This window comes from Anopheles coluzzii, chromosome 2 (genome assembly GCF_943734685.1).
Source record: "Anopheles coluzzii chromosome 2, AcolN3, whole genome shotgun sequence".
NCBI lineage: Eukaryota > Metazoa > Arthropoda > Insecta > Diptera > Culicidae > Anopheles > Anopheles coluzzii.
The window spans coordinates 121,057,244-121,074,900 of record NC_064670.1 but is presented as its reverse complement, the minus strand read 5'-3'; the positions used below and the strand labels follow the sequence as shown (position 1 = coordinate 121,074,900).

The following is a 17,657-nucleotide window of genomic DNA, read 5'->3' as shown; positions in this document are numbered from 1 at the left end:
CCTGTGAGGGTTACAATCATCACGAGCGATGGAACAGAAATAAAAGGCTAAAAAAATAGACACACACATACACTCACACACGATCATCCTCCAACAGCTTTAGCTACATCACCTTGGAGAGTGGGTGAACAAGGTTCGCGCCCACTGTGTACGGGGAAACGTTAGGGCGTGCGTTTCGCTTTGGTAGGTAGTACCGAAAAAGTAACGATCCTGCCTGGCGGCCGCCTGCCTGTCTGACGATGTGAGCCGCATAGCCAAACTGCATACGGTGGGGAACGCGTGCCCGCTTATGATAAGCATTTTACCGGAGCGCGCGCGTGAAGTAGCTCGAAGTAAGAGATTATTCGTTTAGCGTTTCGGCTGTACCCGCCCGCACATTTATTTCTCGTAATAAGCTTTCCCCCCTCCTCCCAAAAAGGGTGAGCCACCCACGTGGTTTTCTATATTGTAGAGCGAATCTATTGGCCTGCACAAGAAGGTGAATATTATATACAGCACGCGCCACGGCATGGGCGACATCTTCTGTAACGCCCAACTGCAATTAAGTGGCACCGGCACGTGTTGCAGATTTTGAACGGCAGGAGGTTGTTGGATGGTGTAATTAATTTCAGGTTTTAACTTATTTAAAATCTGATATGTTTTTTGAAATATGATACTTCACAAAGCCCACGAAAAGCCTTGCTTTCGTGACAGGTGATTTGTTTTACAGGGCGCGCTTATTGCCGTACCGCCTGAAAGTATGCAATCGGTCGAACAAATCGCCCGTAGTCATGCAACGCCACACAAAAGTACACTTTTATGATTCTGTCGACAGCACACAGCAGCTTGGTTGCCTGGGGATGGTTTTGGCACCTTTTTTTTCATTTTCGATACATAACATGAAACGAAATGAAAAACCAAATGCATCACACTTCGATGGAACATGAAAATCGGTACACCTCGCTCCCCACAAACTCGTTTCCGGGGTGACAAAATTGAGTTTGCAGCCAACGAAGCACATCCTGTCCGAGCTGGACTGTGTAGTATCTCGACCGGGATGCTCCCGGAGCGGGGGAAATCGAACGAATTGGAACCGTCCACTGCTGCTTCCTTCAATTCGATATGGGATGTTGCACATTCTAATGAAATTGTCATTCAATTAGAAATTGCAACAGCCTTGCGCTCCTGCCAAACACTGCTACGGAGGGGAACAAGAGTGTGGAGTAGTACTTGCTGTACTGCCGATGTCACAGTTCATCGAGTGGTTCATCGAAAATGGGGTCCGGTGTGGGCAATCAACTTCTTGGTATGATTTTGGTCAATCGAATAACCTTGGACACGCAATTATTTCTCTAATCGAATGTCCTTTTGCCTCAGTCAGGAACACAGTACACACGAGAAAGTGTGAAAATTTGTCATGCATGACCTTTTTTTTGGTCCCCAATTTTCAATTGGACGAGCTTTCCGACGTTTAATATTTCCTTAAAAATACATCCATATAGATTAACGGCAGGGCTACTGCCATATAACCCAGCTATCCCAGCGAGCAATCGCTACTCCTGCACCAACCGAAACCTTTCCACCCTCAAGCGTAATCAAATCATTAATCAACAGCCTTCGTGTGCCTTCCAAGCGAACTAAAAACTTATCGCCTTCATAATATCGCTCCGTAGCGCAGCGGAACGGAAGAGGGGGGCAAACTTTGCCAAACGAAATAAATAAAACAGTGCCAACCAAACGGACCGGCCGGCTACCCACCCGGGAGGCGAAGACAATCTTGATCATCGACACGCAAAACAACTCTTGCCACCCAAAAACCACAAGACCAATGTTCCCAACCGGGCGCACAAAAAGGAGCGTAGACCGAACCTTTTTCGTCGGGGTTTTTTTTTTTTTTTTGTCGTTCATCCAATGACTTCTACTTTCTAAACTACCAAATATGCTCAAAACACGCGTCCACAAATTTCGAAATAGTGTGGCATTCCGCCCGCGCGCTCATGGTTCTGCCACGTGTGTTTGTGTGTTTCGGCACGCTTTGTGTCCTTTTAGGTCAATGAAGGGGCTGCCATTTAACCGAGCTAGCGCTAGAATCCTTTCCTGTGGAAGGTTTTCCACTGCGAAGTTAGGAAGGAAGTAGATAGATAGGCGTACCACCACGGGACTGGAGCGCGCTTGGGGTGCGCTCCAACAAGGACATCCGAATCCTCTTACCCATCGTGTCAGCAATAAGCTAAACAGTGAAAAGATTAGGAGTTGGTAAGCTGCTTTCTTCCGAATTCTGTTTTTTTTTGGTTTTTGGCTGATGTAGAATTAATTTGCATATTCCTGTAGCAAACTATCGCACAGCGCGTGCTTACTCGGTGCTTCCGCACGCCCGCGACCTTTGACCTGCTATGGGGCTAGCGTTGGCGAAAGTGAAATATGTTTCTATTTCTACTTAAGAAAATTAGATTCTCCTGCTCCCGCTGCTGTCAAGGATTCCTCCAAACCGTTCAATATTTATGAAAACGTCTTTATTTTCTAGTGCGCCATTTTGTGGAAGGTCTTCGCTACACTAACGTCTAGCAGGAAACGATGAATAGCTAGTTTTGTGCATCATTCTTAAAACTCGTTCATTCAATTCGAACTGCGCCCGGTTTAGCACAGCATATGATAGCACATACAATCTCACATATGAGAAATGGGACATTTCTAAGAATCTGGAACTACACAGTCAGCCAACTGCACAATAAAGTCATTTTTAGATACTAATAACATTAAAAAGGAAAATGCTCGTCCTCGAAAGCTCTCGTAGTTGGCTCTTTTACAACTCAAACAACAAAACGCCTAAAGTTATGCAATTTGCACAACAAAATATACAGTTTATGGGACATTTTTTAATCTTTTAAACCTGCCACTCGTTCCAAACACGTTCTCCGAGCTCAAGACATTCGTCTCAGCCAGCAAACAAATAAATCAAAACAGCTAACAATCTCGCTCGATACACCGTAAACGAGAGCGATTACGTTTAAACGCTCCGCTTTAGGGCAGTTAGCATGCTCTGTGCAGCGGCGGGCGTGCGAGATTCGTTATGCTCCATCACCGTGCACGGCGAGCCGGCGGCAAGCCGTGAATAATGATTACGATGAAATAGTGTAAACAGGTAAAACTTTTAAACTCACCTGAGCAAAGTGTGGGGCCGCTGCTCTCCTGCCTTCCCGATTCGGCAGCGTACGATGCAATGCAGAAGAGATGATGCGATCAAAGCCGGCCGGGCGGTGTTCTTGCAGCATCTTGCAGCAGCGGAAGTTAAACGAGGACGATGTGTACGATGCATGCCGGCGGATGGACGGACGGATGGAGCCGCGCGCGCGTTGACGGATGTAGATGGATGAAAATAAACGACGGTGCTGCTGCGTAACTCAGGCAAGCGTGCCGGGGAGAGGCAAGATCAACCCCTTTCTGCACACCACGCCACACGGTTTTGCGAGCGTACGACGTAAGGACTGTTCGAAGGGACCGGACTGCGTTGACGAGGAGAACTGTGCCTTGGCGATGACACACTACGAACGTGTTTTACATTGGCTTAATGTGTTGGTACAGCGCTGCTGCCTCAGTGTGATTCATTTTACACATTAACGTGATCTTACAATGCTACATTACTTCGTTTTTTTTTTACATTTTTAATTCTCTCCCACTACACACGACTTCCTGCCCTCGACAACTGGCCAACCAATTACCAGCACAGAACAGAAACGGAAAACACGGATCCACGATTTCCCTGCCGTGGAGGTGTGAAACTGAGTTGAGTAGAAGTATTTTAATTGGCTTCAAATTCTGTCCCATCTGATGTGCTGGTGGTGCCCACACTGCACCACAGGCTCATTCTTCCACACATTCCATTCCACAGTCTGCTTCAGTGTGTCCTTTCCCGCCGCAGTGCAATGCAACTGCAAAATGTTCCAACATGAATTGCTGCATTTAAAAAAACGGACAAAAAATCGGAGCTGAGCTATTTGAAAAATTAAATCCAACCTGCCCCGTCCCACCCCATGCCCCCATGGATCGTACGAACGCCTAGACGCGTGAAAAGAAGATGAACTCCGGCCAAGTGTATGCAGAGGGATGCACTTTTTATTCTAGTGCATTTTTTGTCCTCCTCTTCTTCTCTCGTCCCGATTTTCCAATCCAATGTTGCGTTTCATGTTCCGTTGATTTATAATCCCTGTCGCCGCCCAGATAAACCCCCTCGGCACTAGTCGATGCCAAGCTTCGTTTACTCTGTTTGGATCGCTGCCAAGATTGCCACGCTGTACTGGTTTGACGCAACAACAACAACAAAAACCCCAAAAAAAATCGAGTACACCAGCAGGAAGAAAGAAATTTAAGCCGGAACACGCTGTGCGCGAAATTGAATCATAGTGCAGAAGCGTGAAAACAGCATTGAAATGCATTATGAGCAAACGCGCACAAAGAATGCTGGCCGGGGCCGGGGAAAAACAAAAGCACACGCCAAACCATTCCGGCCAGACTTTAATCGCAATCGAACGGAGAAGAAAAAAGAGGCAAAAGGTACACTATAATCCGGATCAGAACCACCGCATGGAGACGCCACACACTAAATGGGGACCGCGTTTGCGATCGAACAAATGGAATTACTCACCGCGAAACGAAAGCCGAAACTTAACCTCCGCTCGGGCAGCGCTGGTGATCCCTCCCACCGAACTACCCAGGTAAGTTTAACGCAATTAAAACATTTCACCTTACTAACTCGATAATGATGACCAATTCCTCTCGTTAGCGTTCTCTCATTCTCTCCTGTACGCTGCGCCACATGCCGTCCCGTCGCACAACCAACGGCGACGCGATATCTTCCAGAGGTCGCGAGATGAGCGCGCGGTTGCAATTAAGAAATTAGGGCAGGCTGGTACGCTGGTAGGTCCTCCCCCATTCGCCGGTGGCATGCCGTAACAACGCAAGCAATTAGAGCGAAGTTTTATTTCCACACTATCTATCCACGTCGCTTGGTCGACGCCTCGAGGGAACCCAGGGTAAAGGCTGATGAAAGTTCAACCGGCCCCCAGCCTAGCCAGCCGGGATTCTGGCCAAGAGAATAGCCATCGAACAATTGGAACTCTAATTGTCTTTTAGCGGAAAACGCCAAAATTGTCTTCGCCCAGACGGGTGAAAAATCGACACCTGGGAAGGCAAATGTTTGCTTTTCTTAAAGCTGCTCAGGAATGAAAAAAAAAACAGTCCGAGCAGTTTGTCGCCAACTTCAAACTTTTTCTCCATCGCGAGAGCTTTGTGTGAGGCTTCAGACGACATTTTGCGCATAAAAAAGTATGCAACATAAATTTTGGACGGCATTCCCGACAGCGCCACCAGAACAATAGTAAAATAGACCAAACTACTTGAGAGCGAAACAATCATCGATCGTTCCCCTCATTGCTGATGGCGGAAGTGGGCTTTTACGTTTGTATCGATTCCAACAAGAATTGAGCCGCTGGAAGTCTTGTCCCAGTCGACAGATTGTTAACAGCGCCACAAAAGGATAATATCGTCAGGCAGATTGCATAACTTTAGGCGGTTCGACAAATGTCCATTTGTTTTTGAATTGCGCCTAAATGTATGCAGCCTGTTTCATTGCCTTATTATAGATCTGTTTATGGATTGCTTCTTTCCACCTAACAAGACTGTCACCTGGGATTCGATCGTCTCACTTCCCCTCCCCAGCCTCTCGCCCTTTATCTTCTAGGTTACTATTGCTACGGTACCAACAGAGAGAGAGAGAGAGAGCGAGAGAGTGCGTTCAGCCAGCTACCCCGGGGCACTTGGCGATATGGCTCCATCATGTAAGGCAGCACGACGAAAAATGGACAAAACGATCAATAAACCGGCCGAACTGCTTCCCCGTGGCGTGCTCGACGACGGCTGGGGATGGGTCATGGGATTGGATGATAAAATATAGCAACAACAACAAAAAATACATACACACACACACGCGCGCCATAACCGTCATGGGTAAAGGAGGACGGTGGAGGCGCAGCGAGCCGAGACTGGAGAGGCCAAACCAAACCGCTCCCTGGGACGGAATTAGAATGCCACTGATTGGAGCCGGATTATTGATGTTAACTGGGGGTCGTCGTCGTCGTCGTCGTTGGCGTCTTTGCCGGTTGCCTGTGCTGTCGTCGACGGCAACGTTTTAGCACGAGCGCTCGCAAAAGATGACAAACGGAAACGCTTGCCGAAAGTTCTCTCGCACGTGTGTGTGTGTGTATGTGTGTCTATGTTTGCTCTATCCAAATCCTTCTCCTCCTGCTGCCCAGCTTCCATCCCAAAATCTCTCTCACATACACACGCGGCAAAAAAATAGAAACCTTCATTGAGGGAGCCTTCCAGAAGGAGAGAAGCAACACAAAAAAAAAACTGCTAGATCCGATCCAATCCAATTCATAGAGCCGACCTTTCCCCTCCAGCCACTGCTCCAACCTAGTATCCAATCTTTATCCCACCAACCACCCCTGGCTGCTGTTTCTCTTTCACTCTCTCTCTTACTTATCCACCGCAAGGACGTGTGTGAGGACGAATCGAACGAAAAAATCAATTCGCTTTTCACACATGTGATGTGATTTACGTGTGCGTGCAGAATTTTTGGGCATCCCTGGCAACTTCCCTTTCCCCTTTCATCCCTCACACTGCCTGGTAGCTACTACTAACGATCCCCCCCCAAACCCCCTCGAAGCGCTTCCCACTCTTCTGCAATGTATCTTGTTTTCAAACCGTCCCCAATTCCACTTCCCTCATATTCAAATTATTGATTGATTATTTAAATTCGTAACAAATCATTTGGGGCTGTGTGGGGTGGCACTCTGTCGCCGTCGCCGCCGCCGCCGCTTGTGTTACATGTGCCAGACGGGATGTAAAAGGGTGGGAAAAGTGGGTAAAAAACCACCCTCCCAAATCCATGTTAAACTGCCGAACTGAAATGAGTTGTAATGTTTTTTTTTTTCTCTCTCTCTCTCTCTCTCTCTCTCTCTCTCTCTCTCTCTCTTTCTCTTCTCGTTCGCAGAAGATAAACAATTGAGAGAAATTGATTGCCCCCCGGCTTGGTGATTGGGGGTGGGGGGAGAAAATTGGATGAAAAATTATCATCTATTGTGATCGATTCCTGGGGTGACTGTTTTGCGTATCCCGTATAAGGGGGGTTGGTTTTCCCCTTTTGTTATTATCTGTAGCGATGTAAAGCTACTTTAATATTACGCTGCAATCTCATCGTAGCAATTATTTAACATTAATTTGTGCCCTTTTATGGGTAAGCGATGAATAAGCAATGAAAACACCAAACAAGCCTTTAAGCCGCCCGCCGCGTTCATATGCGCGTTGTTTGTAATTATGTTCCATTTTAAATCAATACACCACACCACTTTTGCCCCTTTGCTACCCTAAAGCAGGCACCACCCTTTTGTTGTTTGGGCAACACAGTTTTATCCTCGGTCGGCAAACTCATCAAAGCGTTCCGGGGGTGTGGGGTAAAGGTAGAGAAAGGCAAGCTAACCGAGTGTGGATCCCGAAATCCCATATGCGGCACCGATGTTGGTACGAAAAAAGGTAACCTCCCCAAGACCCGGAAAACTCGCAGTTCGCGGTTACCGTCGAAGCATCCGATACTTTCCTCCCGCAGGTATCCCCGAGAAGAAACCCCGTGTAAGCTGGGGAAAGCTGGGCAAGTGGTTGGGCCCGAGGATATACGCGTCCACTTACGTACCTAATTACCCGATCCGAAAGCCCATTAAACCGGTTAGACCGGTACTAATGAAACGTCAACAGACGACGACGGCATTTCTCCAGACGCGAGCGGGCCCCAACGCAACGTTACTAGTCGACATTGTACAATCGACCGAGGGTAGGTAAAGTCATACGACCCAAAATCCTCTCACACACACAAGGAATGGAAAATCCCATCCCGCAGTTTTCTATCGATATCAGTCCCCATCGCCAACCAACCAGCCAGCCAAGCCAGCCAGGTTGCTGGGATATCTGATTGCAGCGCACAGTCAAGGCACAGTCAGTCAATAACGCTCCTGGCTCCTTCCTGGCTCTTCGCTTCTGTTGCCAAGGCACAACAGTACAACATCCCCAAGCAAATGGGAAACTTCAACATAAGTGACAAACGATGTTCCGGTTTCTGTTTCGTGATGTATTATCCGTTTCTGTGTTCTTCGGGATTGGCTTGTTGTCGTTTGCTACTCTCGCTTCTGTCTCGCGTTTCATCCTATGTGTTGTCAAAAAACTGTTTGTCACTCTTTTGGTGTCTCTTTCATGTTGTTTTATTTGTTTACGTTTTCTTCTTTTCAGATTGATTGCTATGTTTTCTACTTGATTTTCGTTGTATATTGTATTTTTTTCATGAAAATTTGTATTTTTCATTTACTTTTCATGTTTGATTATTATTTTGTTCACTTTTCATTTTTGTTATCTCTTCTAACTTTCTTCTATTTTCATTATTTCTATGTTTTTTTTATATTGATATTATTAATTTAAGGTTATTTATATAATCGTTCATTGAAACGATTATTATTTGTTCATTATCTTTTTTTATCTTTCTTGTTATCTTGTCTTCTTCTTCTTCATATTAACCATCCAAAAACTAAAAAAAAACCCCGATGGTCGAAATTCACTCTTACGATAGGGTACCGCCTACCGCTTCTGATCCATTCGAATGTATTTTTACACTCTATGCTGGTTTCGTCTATTAAAACGTGAAATTTCATTTGTATTTCATTCCTCCGCATGCCGTGTATATTGTCGTGCTTTTTGTGCATTCTTGTTTTTACTTTTGTTTTGTTTTTTTTTTTGTAAAATAATTTGATACTCCTCTACACACCACTGGCAATCTTCGGTTTGGTTCGTTCGCTCGCTTCAGTTTGTATTTTCCCGCCTATTTCACTTGGCACTTGCCGCCCTTCCCTTCTTTTCCACCGATTCACTCGGCCGGCGGCACGGAAAAATTATACCATTCTTGAGGCCTTCCCGCTCTCTCTTTCTCTCTTTCTTTGTGTCGCAAAAGGATCCTCCCCGACCCCAACATGGCAATAATATGCCGGCACCACTACCACCGGCAGCAGCAGCAGCAACAACAAAACACGAAGAGGGCTTCACACAGGCCTGGCGGACATTTGCCAGTGTGCCGCCGCCGCCGCCGCCCGACGATATGCCCTCGCGGAATTAAATGGTCGAAAAGAAAATTCGCTTCCCCTAGTAGGCCCACCCCTTCCTACCTCTGCATACATCTCCCTCCCCCTCCCGCCAGCCCCACATTGACGATTATTTCGTTTGCTACCGTGTCCGTGTCTCTTTTTGCACACGGAAAAACCATCGGCCATGATGTTTCGCGTTTCCTTCTCGCGCGTATGAAAAACTCATTTTTGTCACCCTCGCGTTCGGCTCTGCCGGTCTAAGTTTAATGTGCACTCTTCTTCTACTTTTTCTTCGTGTTTTTTTCTGTGGGTGTGTGTTGTATCCACCAACTTCCCCTCTATCGCACTGTGTAAACTCCCCTCACCCTCTCTCAATCCCCACCACCGTCAGAAAAAGAAGGTTGGAGGTTGTGTTTTTCATTCGCTGCTCCCACTGCTCCGTTTGGCATGTCATTTCCTTGGGGCAAATTCAAAAGAAGAAGTAGAATAAGAAGCAGGAGCGCGGCATAGAAGCACCAACAGTGAGTGGGTGGTGGGGGTGGCGGCACCGACAAAAATCGACTCTGTTGATGGTGTGGCGCGATGATGATGATGAGGTTTCTTTTTTTGTTGCCGTTGGGTGGGTTTTGGGAGGGGAGGCTAGGGGGTGGTACTACTGGTACTACTATTTCGCTGTGTGTCCGGAGGTTTATGTTGGTTAAAAAGCAAATATACTACACCACCCCGGCCATCGTACACTGCCTCCCATCCACCACCACCACCACACAAGCACACGTATGCATGGGTTCGAGAGGGTGAAGGGTAGGCAGCTAGAAAAACACGATTTTTGCCTGATAATTATAGAATTGAGCGAAAATTTCTCTGTGACATTTTGGCATTTCGATAGCGCGCGGTCGCGCGGCAAACGGTCGGCACTTTGGCCAACCGGGCTGCAACCCGTGTGTGTGTGTGTGACCCGTGGCACTGCCGTTGGGGAGGTGGTTTGTTGGACCAACACGGATTTTCAAACGAAACCAAAAGCAAGGGCGAGACACGCAGGTGGATCGGTTTCACATTTTCGGCACCGTTAAGCAGCCCGTGCGGCAATGTGAGGTTAAAAATTAACTCAATCCCAGGTGGTGTCGGCAAAAATGAAAGGGAGGAGGGAGAGGGTACACCCCTGAGTGCATTTTCGAGCGAGTCAGTGCCAACAGAGGATATTATTTTTGGTTGTAAAATCAAACTTAGCGACCGAACAGAACCATTCCAATGTTTACCTTCCTCTTCCTTTGTTTCATGTGCCTTTTTTTTTCTTTTCTTTTTTTTTTTTGAGCAATTCGACCGTAAACATTTGCCGCTTGGTGTATTTTTCTTTTAGCTACCCACAACGTCCAACCAGCTCGAACGCATGTGTTATCGTAATGAACGGAACCACCCGTAATTTCTGCTTCAATTATTTCCCAAAACCTTCCCTGGCGGGACTTTTTCCTTCTGCTGGGGTCCGTGCACCGGAAAAACAGGCCCAAAACAAACCCTGTGAAAATCAACAAAACTTACGCCTGCAACTGCATGCACCTTTTACGCGCGCACAAACACAACCATTCGCACACACACACACACACACTGACACGGACACTAATACACAAAAACACGCCGTTCTCGGGACGCGTTCAGTCACACACGGAAGGCTGCGTTTTGTGTTTTGTTTTGTAGGAATTGCGCTATTCCTTTTTGTAGTATTTTTGCTTACTTTTTTTTCTGCGCTTACACACACAAACACTCTCGCGATGATGTAAAAACCGTGGGTATACTCTTGCGGGACAGTAGCGGGGTGTTGTTGTTGTTGGGATGGATCGGGGGGGTGGCTTTTCACGCGCCCGCACTTACTACGACACTACGACGCACCGCGGCACGCACACTTTATGCGGCTTACGAAACGCGAATCACACACACGCACACGGCACAACACGCTCCAGAACGCGTACACACTACTAAAACACACACACGCAGACACACACCAGAGCACAACTACACGCACTCTCTGGAAGGACTTCGAGCGGGGTGGGAAAACGGGAAGGTGTTGTTACCGTCGGGGGTTTTCAGTACACACTCTCACTCTTTCTCTCTCTGTAGAAGCGGCAGGTACAAAAGGAAGAAGAAGAAGAAGAAAAAGATAAACAATATTGCTTTTTAAACAACAACAGCAGTAATAAAAATGCACTGAGTAAAAAAAAAGAGATAAAACAACACAGCGCCTCGGCCGAACGCCTCTGTTTCTGGTTCCGGTGGGAAAACCCCCAGTGACCCCCCTCTTTGTGGGTTGGTATTTTCACTGGAGCATCTCTTGTTCGATCACTCAACACACACACACACAGAAACCAACACGAGGTCACTTTTTATGGACGATCCCCCCAAAAAACAGGTTCGGCTAACAGATCTAAGCACACTCTTCGTACACGGCAGGACAGCTCCCGCGTTCAAATTGAACTGCACTCTGAATGCGTTTGTTTTCACCGTTAAATTAGCACTCCTACTTTCTTCCTAAGGTCACTTTGTGATCCACACACACACACATGAACACACACACACAGCGGTTCTTCCACCTCGACACACTCTCGTTTATCTCGTTTTAGGCGGGCGGCACAACTTTATCTCGATTTCACGTTCTTTTCTTCTTTTTTTGTACTGTGTGTGTATGTCGCCCAAGTAAGTTTACCGCCCCCGGGGATCAAACGCACCAAGGCACTGTGTATGTACGTGTCTGTGTATGATTGTGTGTGAGAGTTTAAGAGGCGGGTGAAAGAGGGGTGAAATTGGGATGCTGCCAAGGGAGTTGGTGGTATCGGCTGGGTGGCTGCCCGAAGATGATGAAGGGGGGGGGGGCACACACACACATACATATGCGGCACAAACTAGATACAGAGTATTCCCAGCTTCCGATAAACCTGCTCCCGGTGAACCTTCACACACACGTTCACACACACAAGCACACAAACACAGAGTATCTGACAGTAGGATCGGTCGGTCGGTCTGGCCACGAGAACATAAGGGGACAGGTGGAGCGAGAGCGGTTTGGGTGAAAAACCACCCCAGATTTTGACACAACGAGCGGGGACGGGGGGGAAGAGGGGGGAACTGTTGGCGCATTAAAAACACGAACACCCTGCGGACCGGGGGAGGGGAGTTGAGTTGACAGGTCTCGGGGCTGCTGCTGCTGCGGCTGCCGTTCGATCTTAGTAGGCTCGGTGCGGTCTTACTGGGCCTGGGGATTCTTCTCGTCTGCGCTACTAATTGTAGCTAAATTTCACACACACTGCGAGTAAGATTGTGTGTGTGTGTGTGTGTCTATGCGGTGTGGAGTAGCCTGCCCTTTGCCTGCCCTACAATGAAGCAGGTTGCCTAGTACACACACGGTACACCGACGACGTCTTCACGTCTGTACTGTATGGAGACACCGACGGTGCAGCTCTTCTTTGCACCTCCCTGCTGCTCCTCTTACTCCGTCACACACACACGCACACGGATATGAACATTTTGACACTGTATTTTTCTACGCAATACAACGATTCCGGAGGACCGCCCCCATTCCCGTCTCCACACACACCTGAAAGGTCCTTTTTTTGAGCTTGCACCTGTCCCCTGCCCCGTCGAAAATGGAGCGCCCCCGGGCAATGGTGCAGCCTCCCACCTCCCCCCTTGGCCAGACAGTTTTCTTCGCTTTTGCGACACACTCAGAGACACACACGGTGGAAGGAGGACTGTGCGGTGCCCTTCACGGTGGAACGGCACAGGAGGGGGTTGGAGGCAAGTGGTTCCAGCCAATCTTGCAGCGCTTTTTCCCTTTTTTGGGGCTACCTTCACTGCACTGGTTTTGGTTGCTCGCGGGCGACAGTGGGCATGGAGCAGCACGGGGAGACAGGCGGCTTTGGAACGACAAGTTTGGAACGAACTGGGCGCTCAAGAAACACACACGAGCGCACAAACACACACACACATACGCACGCACGGTCCGGGTTAGTTGTTCGGGTTTCTTCTGGGGGTCTCTGTGTTTTTTTTAGTTTTTGATTTTGCGGAGCTACAGGACGCACCTACACACGAGGCCACAAGAGCACGGCACAGACACACACAAGAGGGCGAGTGGCGGGGAAGCAATCCTGTACCTTTTTTAGTCGCGCGTGTACACACCGAGACGCAAACGAACGGAGCTGGCTGGCTGGCTGGCTGGCTGGCTGGTTGCTGCTGCTGGTGCTGCTACTGCTGCTGCTGCTGAAATTTTATTTTTCTCCCTGTTTTTCTCGCTTTTCTGTTGCTCTTGCGTGCTCGCTCTGGCAGCCGGTGCGGCGCGATAGCGCGCTGCAGCTGTCTCGGTTACGCGCACACGCACGAGCGCACGCAACGGAGCTGACGGCCGTTCTCTCGGTACCCGAGCGCTCGCATGTACGGTACGGTTCGCCCACGAGCGGAATGGCAAATTACACCTTTCCGGCGATGCGATAGCGGATGAAGCTTTTGCGATGCAATTTTCTTGGGTAATGGTGTTTATCTAACCTGACGGGACTTTCTTCGTTGCACCAAGGGTCAAAGGACGCAGAGGACTGTTGGGCTGTGTTTTGAGTACGTTTCACCGTTCGGGTTGCTTTTTGGCAGTTTAGCTCGCAGCACTTTCCCTAGGAGAGACGGCACAGTGGGAGTGTCCGTTGGGCACGAGCGATGTCATCTAAATGTCATTTTACCAGGAGCTCTGGAATGGAAATGAAATGAGAAATAATAATTTCAACCGAAAAATACACTGAAGACATTTGTGACCATTGCAAATTACTGCATTACTGTTAAATTTAAATATTCGTAAACACAACTGCGCAACATTTGCTGGATTGTGCTCTGGAAAAATTTCAATCAGAATCTCACAATTTGTGCTGAAAATACTGTTAAAATTTTCAGAAAATTTAACTCAATTAAAAGCATTAAAAAAATAAAAAGTTTCATAAATTACACAAATCACATTTAACCTTTGTGGTCTACCAACAGCCCAGCAAGAACTGTCACTGGCGCGTCAGGCAGAACATTTTTGCTTCTTGGGAATTGTCAAAAGTGTGTTTATGCTACAACAAAAAGTGTACCAGGGTTCGCGTTCTTTTTCCCAACAATTGGAGCGAAAACTTTCCCACAGCAATTATACCTTCTATATCGAGAGTAAACCACCCTAAAGTTGTTTCACAATGAAACTGGTCAGGTGAGTAAAGGCTTGGAGCAACTTTTACCCTGTCCCCGTGGTGTAAACCAACCCGAAAGGAGTCCCGCGCCCCAGGACGCTTGTTCTAACCTCAAACGAATGCTAATGTTGCCGGTGATGTTGACCGGATCGGTTGGCTCTCCCTCCTCTCCGGCAGGTTCCTGATGAAACTGAGCCACGAAACGGTGACGATCGAGCTGAAGAATGGCACACAGGTGCACGGCACGATCACGGGCGTGGATGTCGCAATGAACACACACCTGAAGGCGGTCAAAATGACGATAAAGAACCGGGATCCGGTCACACTGGACTCGCTCAGCATCCGCGGCAACAATATTCGCTACTACATCCTGCCGGACAGCTTGCCGCTGGAGACGCTGCTCATCGACGATGCGCCTAAGACGCGTGCGAAGAAGCGGGAAGCGAACCGGGGCGGACCGCGCGGACGCGGCAGAGGTACGCGGGGTGGTCGCGGTGGACCGCGAGGTGGCCGGGGTGGTGGACGCGGACGCGGTCGGCGCTAGTCGGGTGCTGTGATCGACGCTGGACGGATCGCATTTACTGAAACCAACCATCCTCAACTCCTTAGCCATAAGAGACAAGTTCATTTACTATAAAAGTTTGAGTCAGAGTTTGCAAGCGGATAGATACTACACGAAACGAATGCGAAATAAAATTGTCAAAAAGGGTAAGCACCTGAACACGCACGAACGCACGCACGCATTGAGGGTTTGTGGTTACACGCCAGCCCGCTGGGGTTGGGGACGCATGTTGTGGTGTATTTTGTGTTTCAGGAAGTTCCGGTCAGACACCATTCACCAGCACGTACAGACCGTAGACGAGGAAGCAGATGAAGAACAGGCAGGCAGCCACGGCAAACGATTTGGAGTTTTCCTTGTGCATTTTCTTCAGCTGCTCCTCGTTCGTTTCCAGCAGTTTGGAGATTTCCTTCAGCTCCAGTGCCATTTCACGCCTTCTTTCTTCGGGAAGGCTGGGATCGTTCAAATTTCGCTCCATCCGCTTAACGCGCTCCCGCAAAGAGGCGATCGTGTCGCTTGTTGTTTGGATCTGAAAGTAAAGAAAGCAACTTAAACCCTGGTTTTCTATAGTTGTTCCACTTCCTTCCCAAGGTCCACCTCTTTCTGCAGTGGGCAAGGCTTCATTTTGGAGCAGGGAGACGGGGATTATCACAGCTTTTCTGCTAATACTGCCAAGTGTGACACGGTTTGTGTTTGGGGACGAAGAAGCTTTCGTTTGTTTGTGTCGAGAAGAAGAGTCCACGAAGGCAGAAACAGTGACATGAAAGCTGTGCAGCACATAACGAAAAATTAAATATTAAGTGAAACAAAAAACATTTTTTCAGGATTGTGTTCCAAAGACAACAAACAACGGAAATATCATTTTATCTGTAAGGTAAATTATATTTTTTTAATATTTTCTTTATGTTGCACTTTTGCGTGTCACATTTTGCGCTCACCACACTGTACTCCATTTTGACAGCCGCCGTTGTCCAACGTCAAGCACGCGGGTGAGCAAAGCAAAATAAAGAAACGTGCGTGCAGCTCGTCGCTTCGCAACTTCGTAAACAATCCAACATTTAACGCAGTTCTTTTTATGTTAATTTACAAAACATAACTCCACAACATGTCGCTGCACATTACCAGCGCAACCGAGGGCCAGTTGCAGGTGCATTTCACCACCAAACAGAAACAGTACGTATTGCGCCTTTGACACGGGACTAGGTGGTGGTGCCGCATGCTGTTAACGCGCTTCCCTCCTCCACTTCACAGGTATGCCGTACCGGACGTTCCCTACTCGATCCGTGCGAACGTTGGCTGCTCGGAGCTAAATACGCTGCTCGGCACAGTGCTGAAAGATGCGGGCAACAAGCAAGGCGCTAAAGTGGCGTTCGATTTCCTGCTCAATGGAGAGTTTGTACGATCGACCCTGTCGCAGCATTTGAAGGAGCGGGACATTTCGTTCGAAGATACGATCGAGCTCGAGTACGTGGAGCGTTACCCGGCACCGCAGCCGCAGGATTGTCTGCTGCACGACGACTGGGTGTCGGCGGTGCAGGCCAAGGACGGCTGGATACTGACCGGCACGTACGACAACACGGTCAATCTGTGGAATACGAAGGGCAAGCATAAACTCACCATTCCCGGGCATGTCGCCGCAGTGAAGGGAGTGGCCTGGATATCGCTGAACGAGCAGACGGGCGTGTTTGCCAGCGCCAGCCACGACCAAACGATCATGATCTGGGAGTGGAACATGACGACCAACACGGCGGAGTGTGTGCACGTGTGCAAGGGGCACGAGCGTGGCGTGGGTTGCATTGCGGTTAACCCGGCCAAAACGCAGATGGCTTCGGGCAGCATGGACACGATGCTGAAGATTTGGTCCACCGAGCTGCAGGCGGACAAGGGGGAACCGTCCGCGACGAAGAAGGCCAAGCTGGAGCAGGATAACGTGCGCACGCCGGTGGTCACACTTGCCGGGCATCGTGAGTTTGTATCGGGCGTCCAATGGATCGACAACACGACGATTGCCACGTGCTCGTGGGATCACACGATCAAACTGTGGGATCTGTCGATGGGCGGCATTAAGACGGAGTTTACCGGCAACAAGTCGTTTTTCGATCTGAGCTATTCACCGTTGAATGGAATGATTATCACTGCTTCGCCGGACAAAAATCTTCGCCTGTACGATCCTCGATCAAAGCGTAAGTTTTTTTTAAAAAAGATTTAGTTGATAAGAAACCTTTACATACTAAATCCCTTCTTCCTTTAGATGGCAACTTTGTGAAAAATACCTACCTGGGACACTCGCAATGGGTACAGACGTGCCGTTGGTCCACTACAAACGAGTATCTGTTCGTGTCCGGTGCGTACGACAATCGCGTCAAGCTGTGGGACTACCGTTCACCGAAGGCACCGATCTTTGAGCTGATCGGCCACGAGGACAAGGTGCTGGCATGCGACTGGTCCAACCCGAAGTACATCCTTTCCGGCGGTTCCGACAATGCGGTGCGCGTGTTCAAATCTAGAATAGCGGTTGACAACACCAAGGACGATTGAATGGCCGCGCTACATTTTTGAATCGTATGGTTATTCGTATGTATAGATGCTTACATTTCTGGTAAAGCTGTAGCTTTCATTTATACATAAGCGCAACATAAATAAATGTACGAACGGCAAAAGTGCTCAAATTCCCTTCGTTCCGTTTCCGAAACGCTCCAGAAAGGATTTTGAAGACGGCTCCCAAAGTGAATGCACGTCATAATGCAT

General features: G+C 48.4%; 5 protein-coding genes across 11 annotated transcripts in view; 2 read left to right on the top strand and 3 right to left on the bottom strand.

Moving 5' to 3' along the window:
- The window catches only part of LOC120950817 (neuronal calcium sensor 2), an 85,537-nt gene extending 81,610 nt beyond the window's left edge, over positions 1-3,927 (bottom strand). The window contains exon 1 of the mRNA XM_040369147.2: positions 3,141-3,927. Coding sequence (XP_040225081.1) covers positions 3,141-3,251 — 111 coding nt within the window. The 5' untranslated portion in view covers positions 3,252-3,927. The remainder of the gene's footprint in view (positions 1-3,140) is intronic.
- Positions 1-13,596, bottom strand: part of LOC120950818 (neurocalcin homolog) — a 110,350-nt gene extending 96,754 nt beyond the window's left edge. For 6 of the 7 annotated variants that reach the window (XM_040369157.2, XM_040369159.2, XM_040369158.2 and 3 more), the window contains exons 1-2: positions 13,298-13,596; positions 10,695-11,264 (exon numbers count right to left, since the gene is read on the bottom strand). The gene's annotated coding sequence lies outside the window, so the exon portion shown is untranslated. The remainder of the gene's footprint in view (positions 1-10,694; positions 11,265-13,297) is intronic. The other variant, XM_040369162.2, reaches the window with a different exon arrangement.
- A 618-nt stretch (positions 13,597-14,214) lies between these two features.
- Positions 14,215-15,081, top strand: LOC120951941 (probable small nuclear ribonucleoprotein Sm D1). Its single transcript, XM_040370965.2, has 2 exons — positions 14,215-14,370; positions 14,528-15,081. Exons 1-2 carry the CDS (start codon positions 14,357-14,359, stop codon positions 14,892-14,894), a joined length of 381 nt encoding a protein of 126 aa, XP_040226899.1. The 5' UTR covers positions 14,215-14,356; the 3' UTR covers positions 14,895-15,081.
- Positions 14,953-15,658, bottom strand: LOC120951942 (uncharacterized). Its single transcript, XM_040370966.2, has 2 exons — positions 15,507-15,658; positions 14,953-15,438 (listed from the first exon to the last, which is right to left on the bottom strand). Exons 1-2 carry the CDS (start codon positions 15,531-15,533, stop codon positions 15,175-15,177), a joined length of 291 nt encoding a protein of 96 aa, XP_040226900.1. The 5' UTR covers positions 15,534-15,658; the 3' UTR covers positions 14,953-15,174.
- A 217-nt stretch (positions 15,659-15,875) lies between these two features.
- On the top strand, positions 15,876-17,569 carry LOC120951122 (ribosome biogenesis protein WDR12 homolog). Its single transcript, XM_040369660.2, has 3 exons — positions 15,876-16,082; positions 16,161-17,092; positions 17,161-17,569. The coding sequence occupies exons 1-3, from the start codon at positions 16,015-16,017 to the stop codon at positions 17,445-17,447; spliced, it is 1,287 nt and encodes a 428-aa protein (XP_040225594.1). The 5' UTR covers positions 15,876-16,014; the 3' UTR covers positions 17,448-17,569.
- The last annotated feature ends 88 nt before the right edge of the window (positions 17,570-17,657 follow it).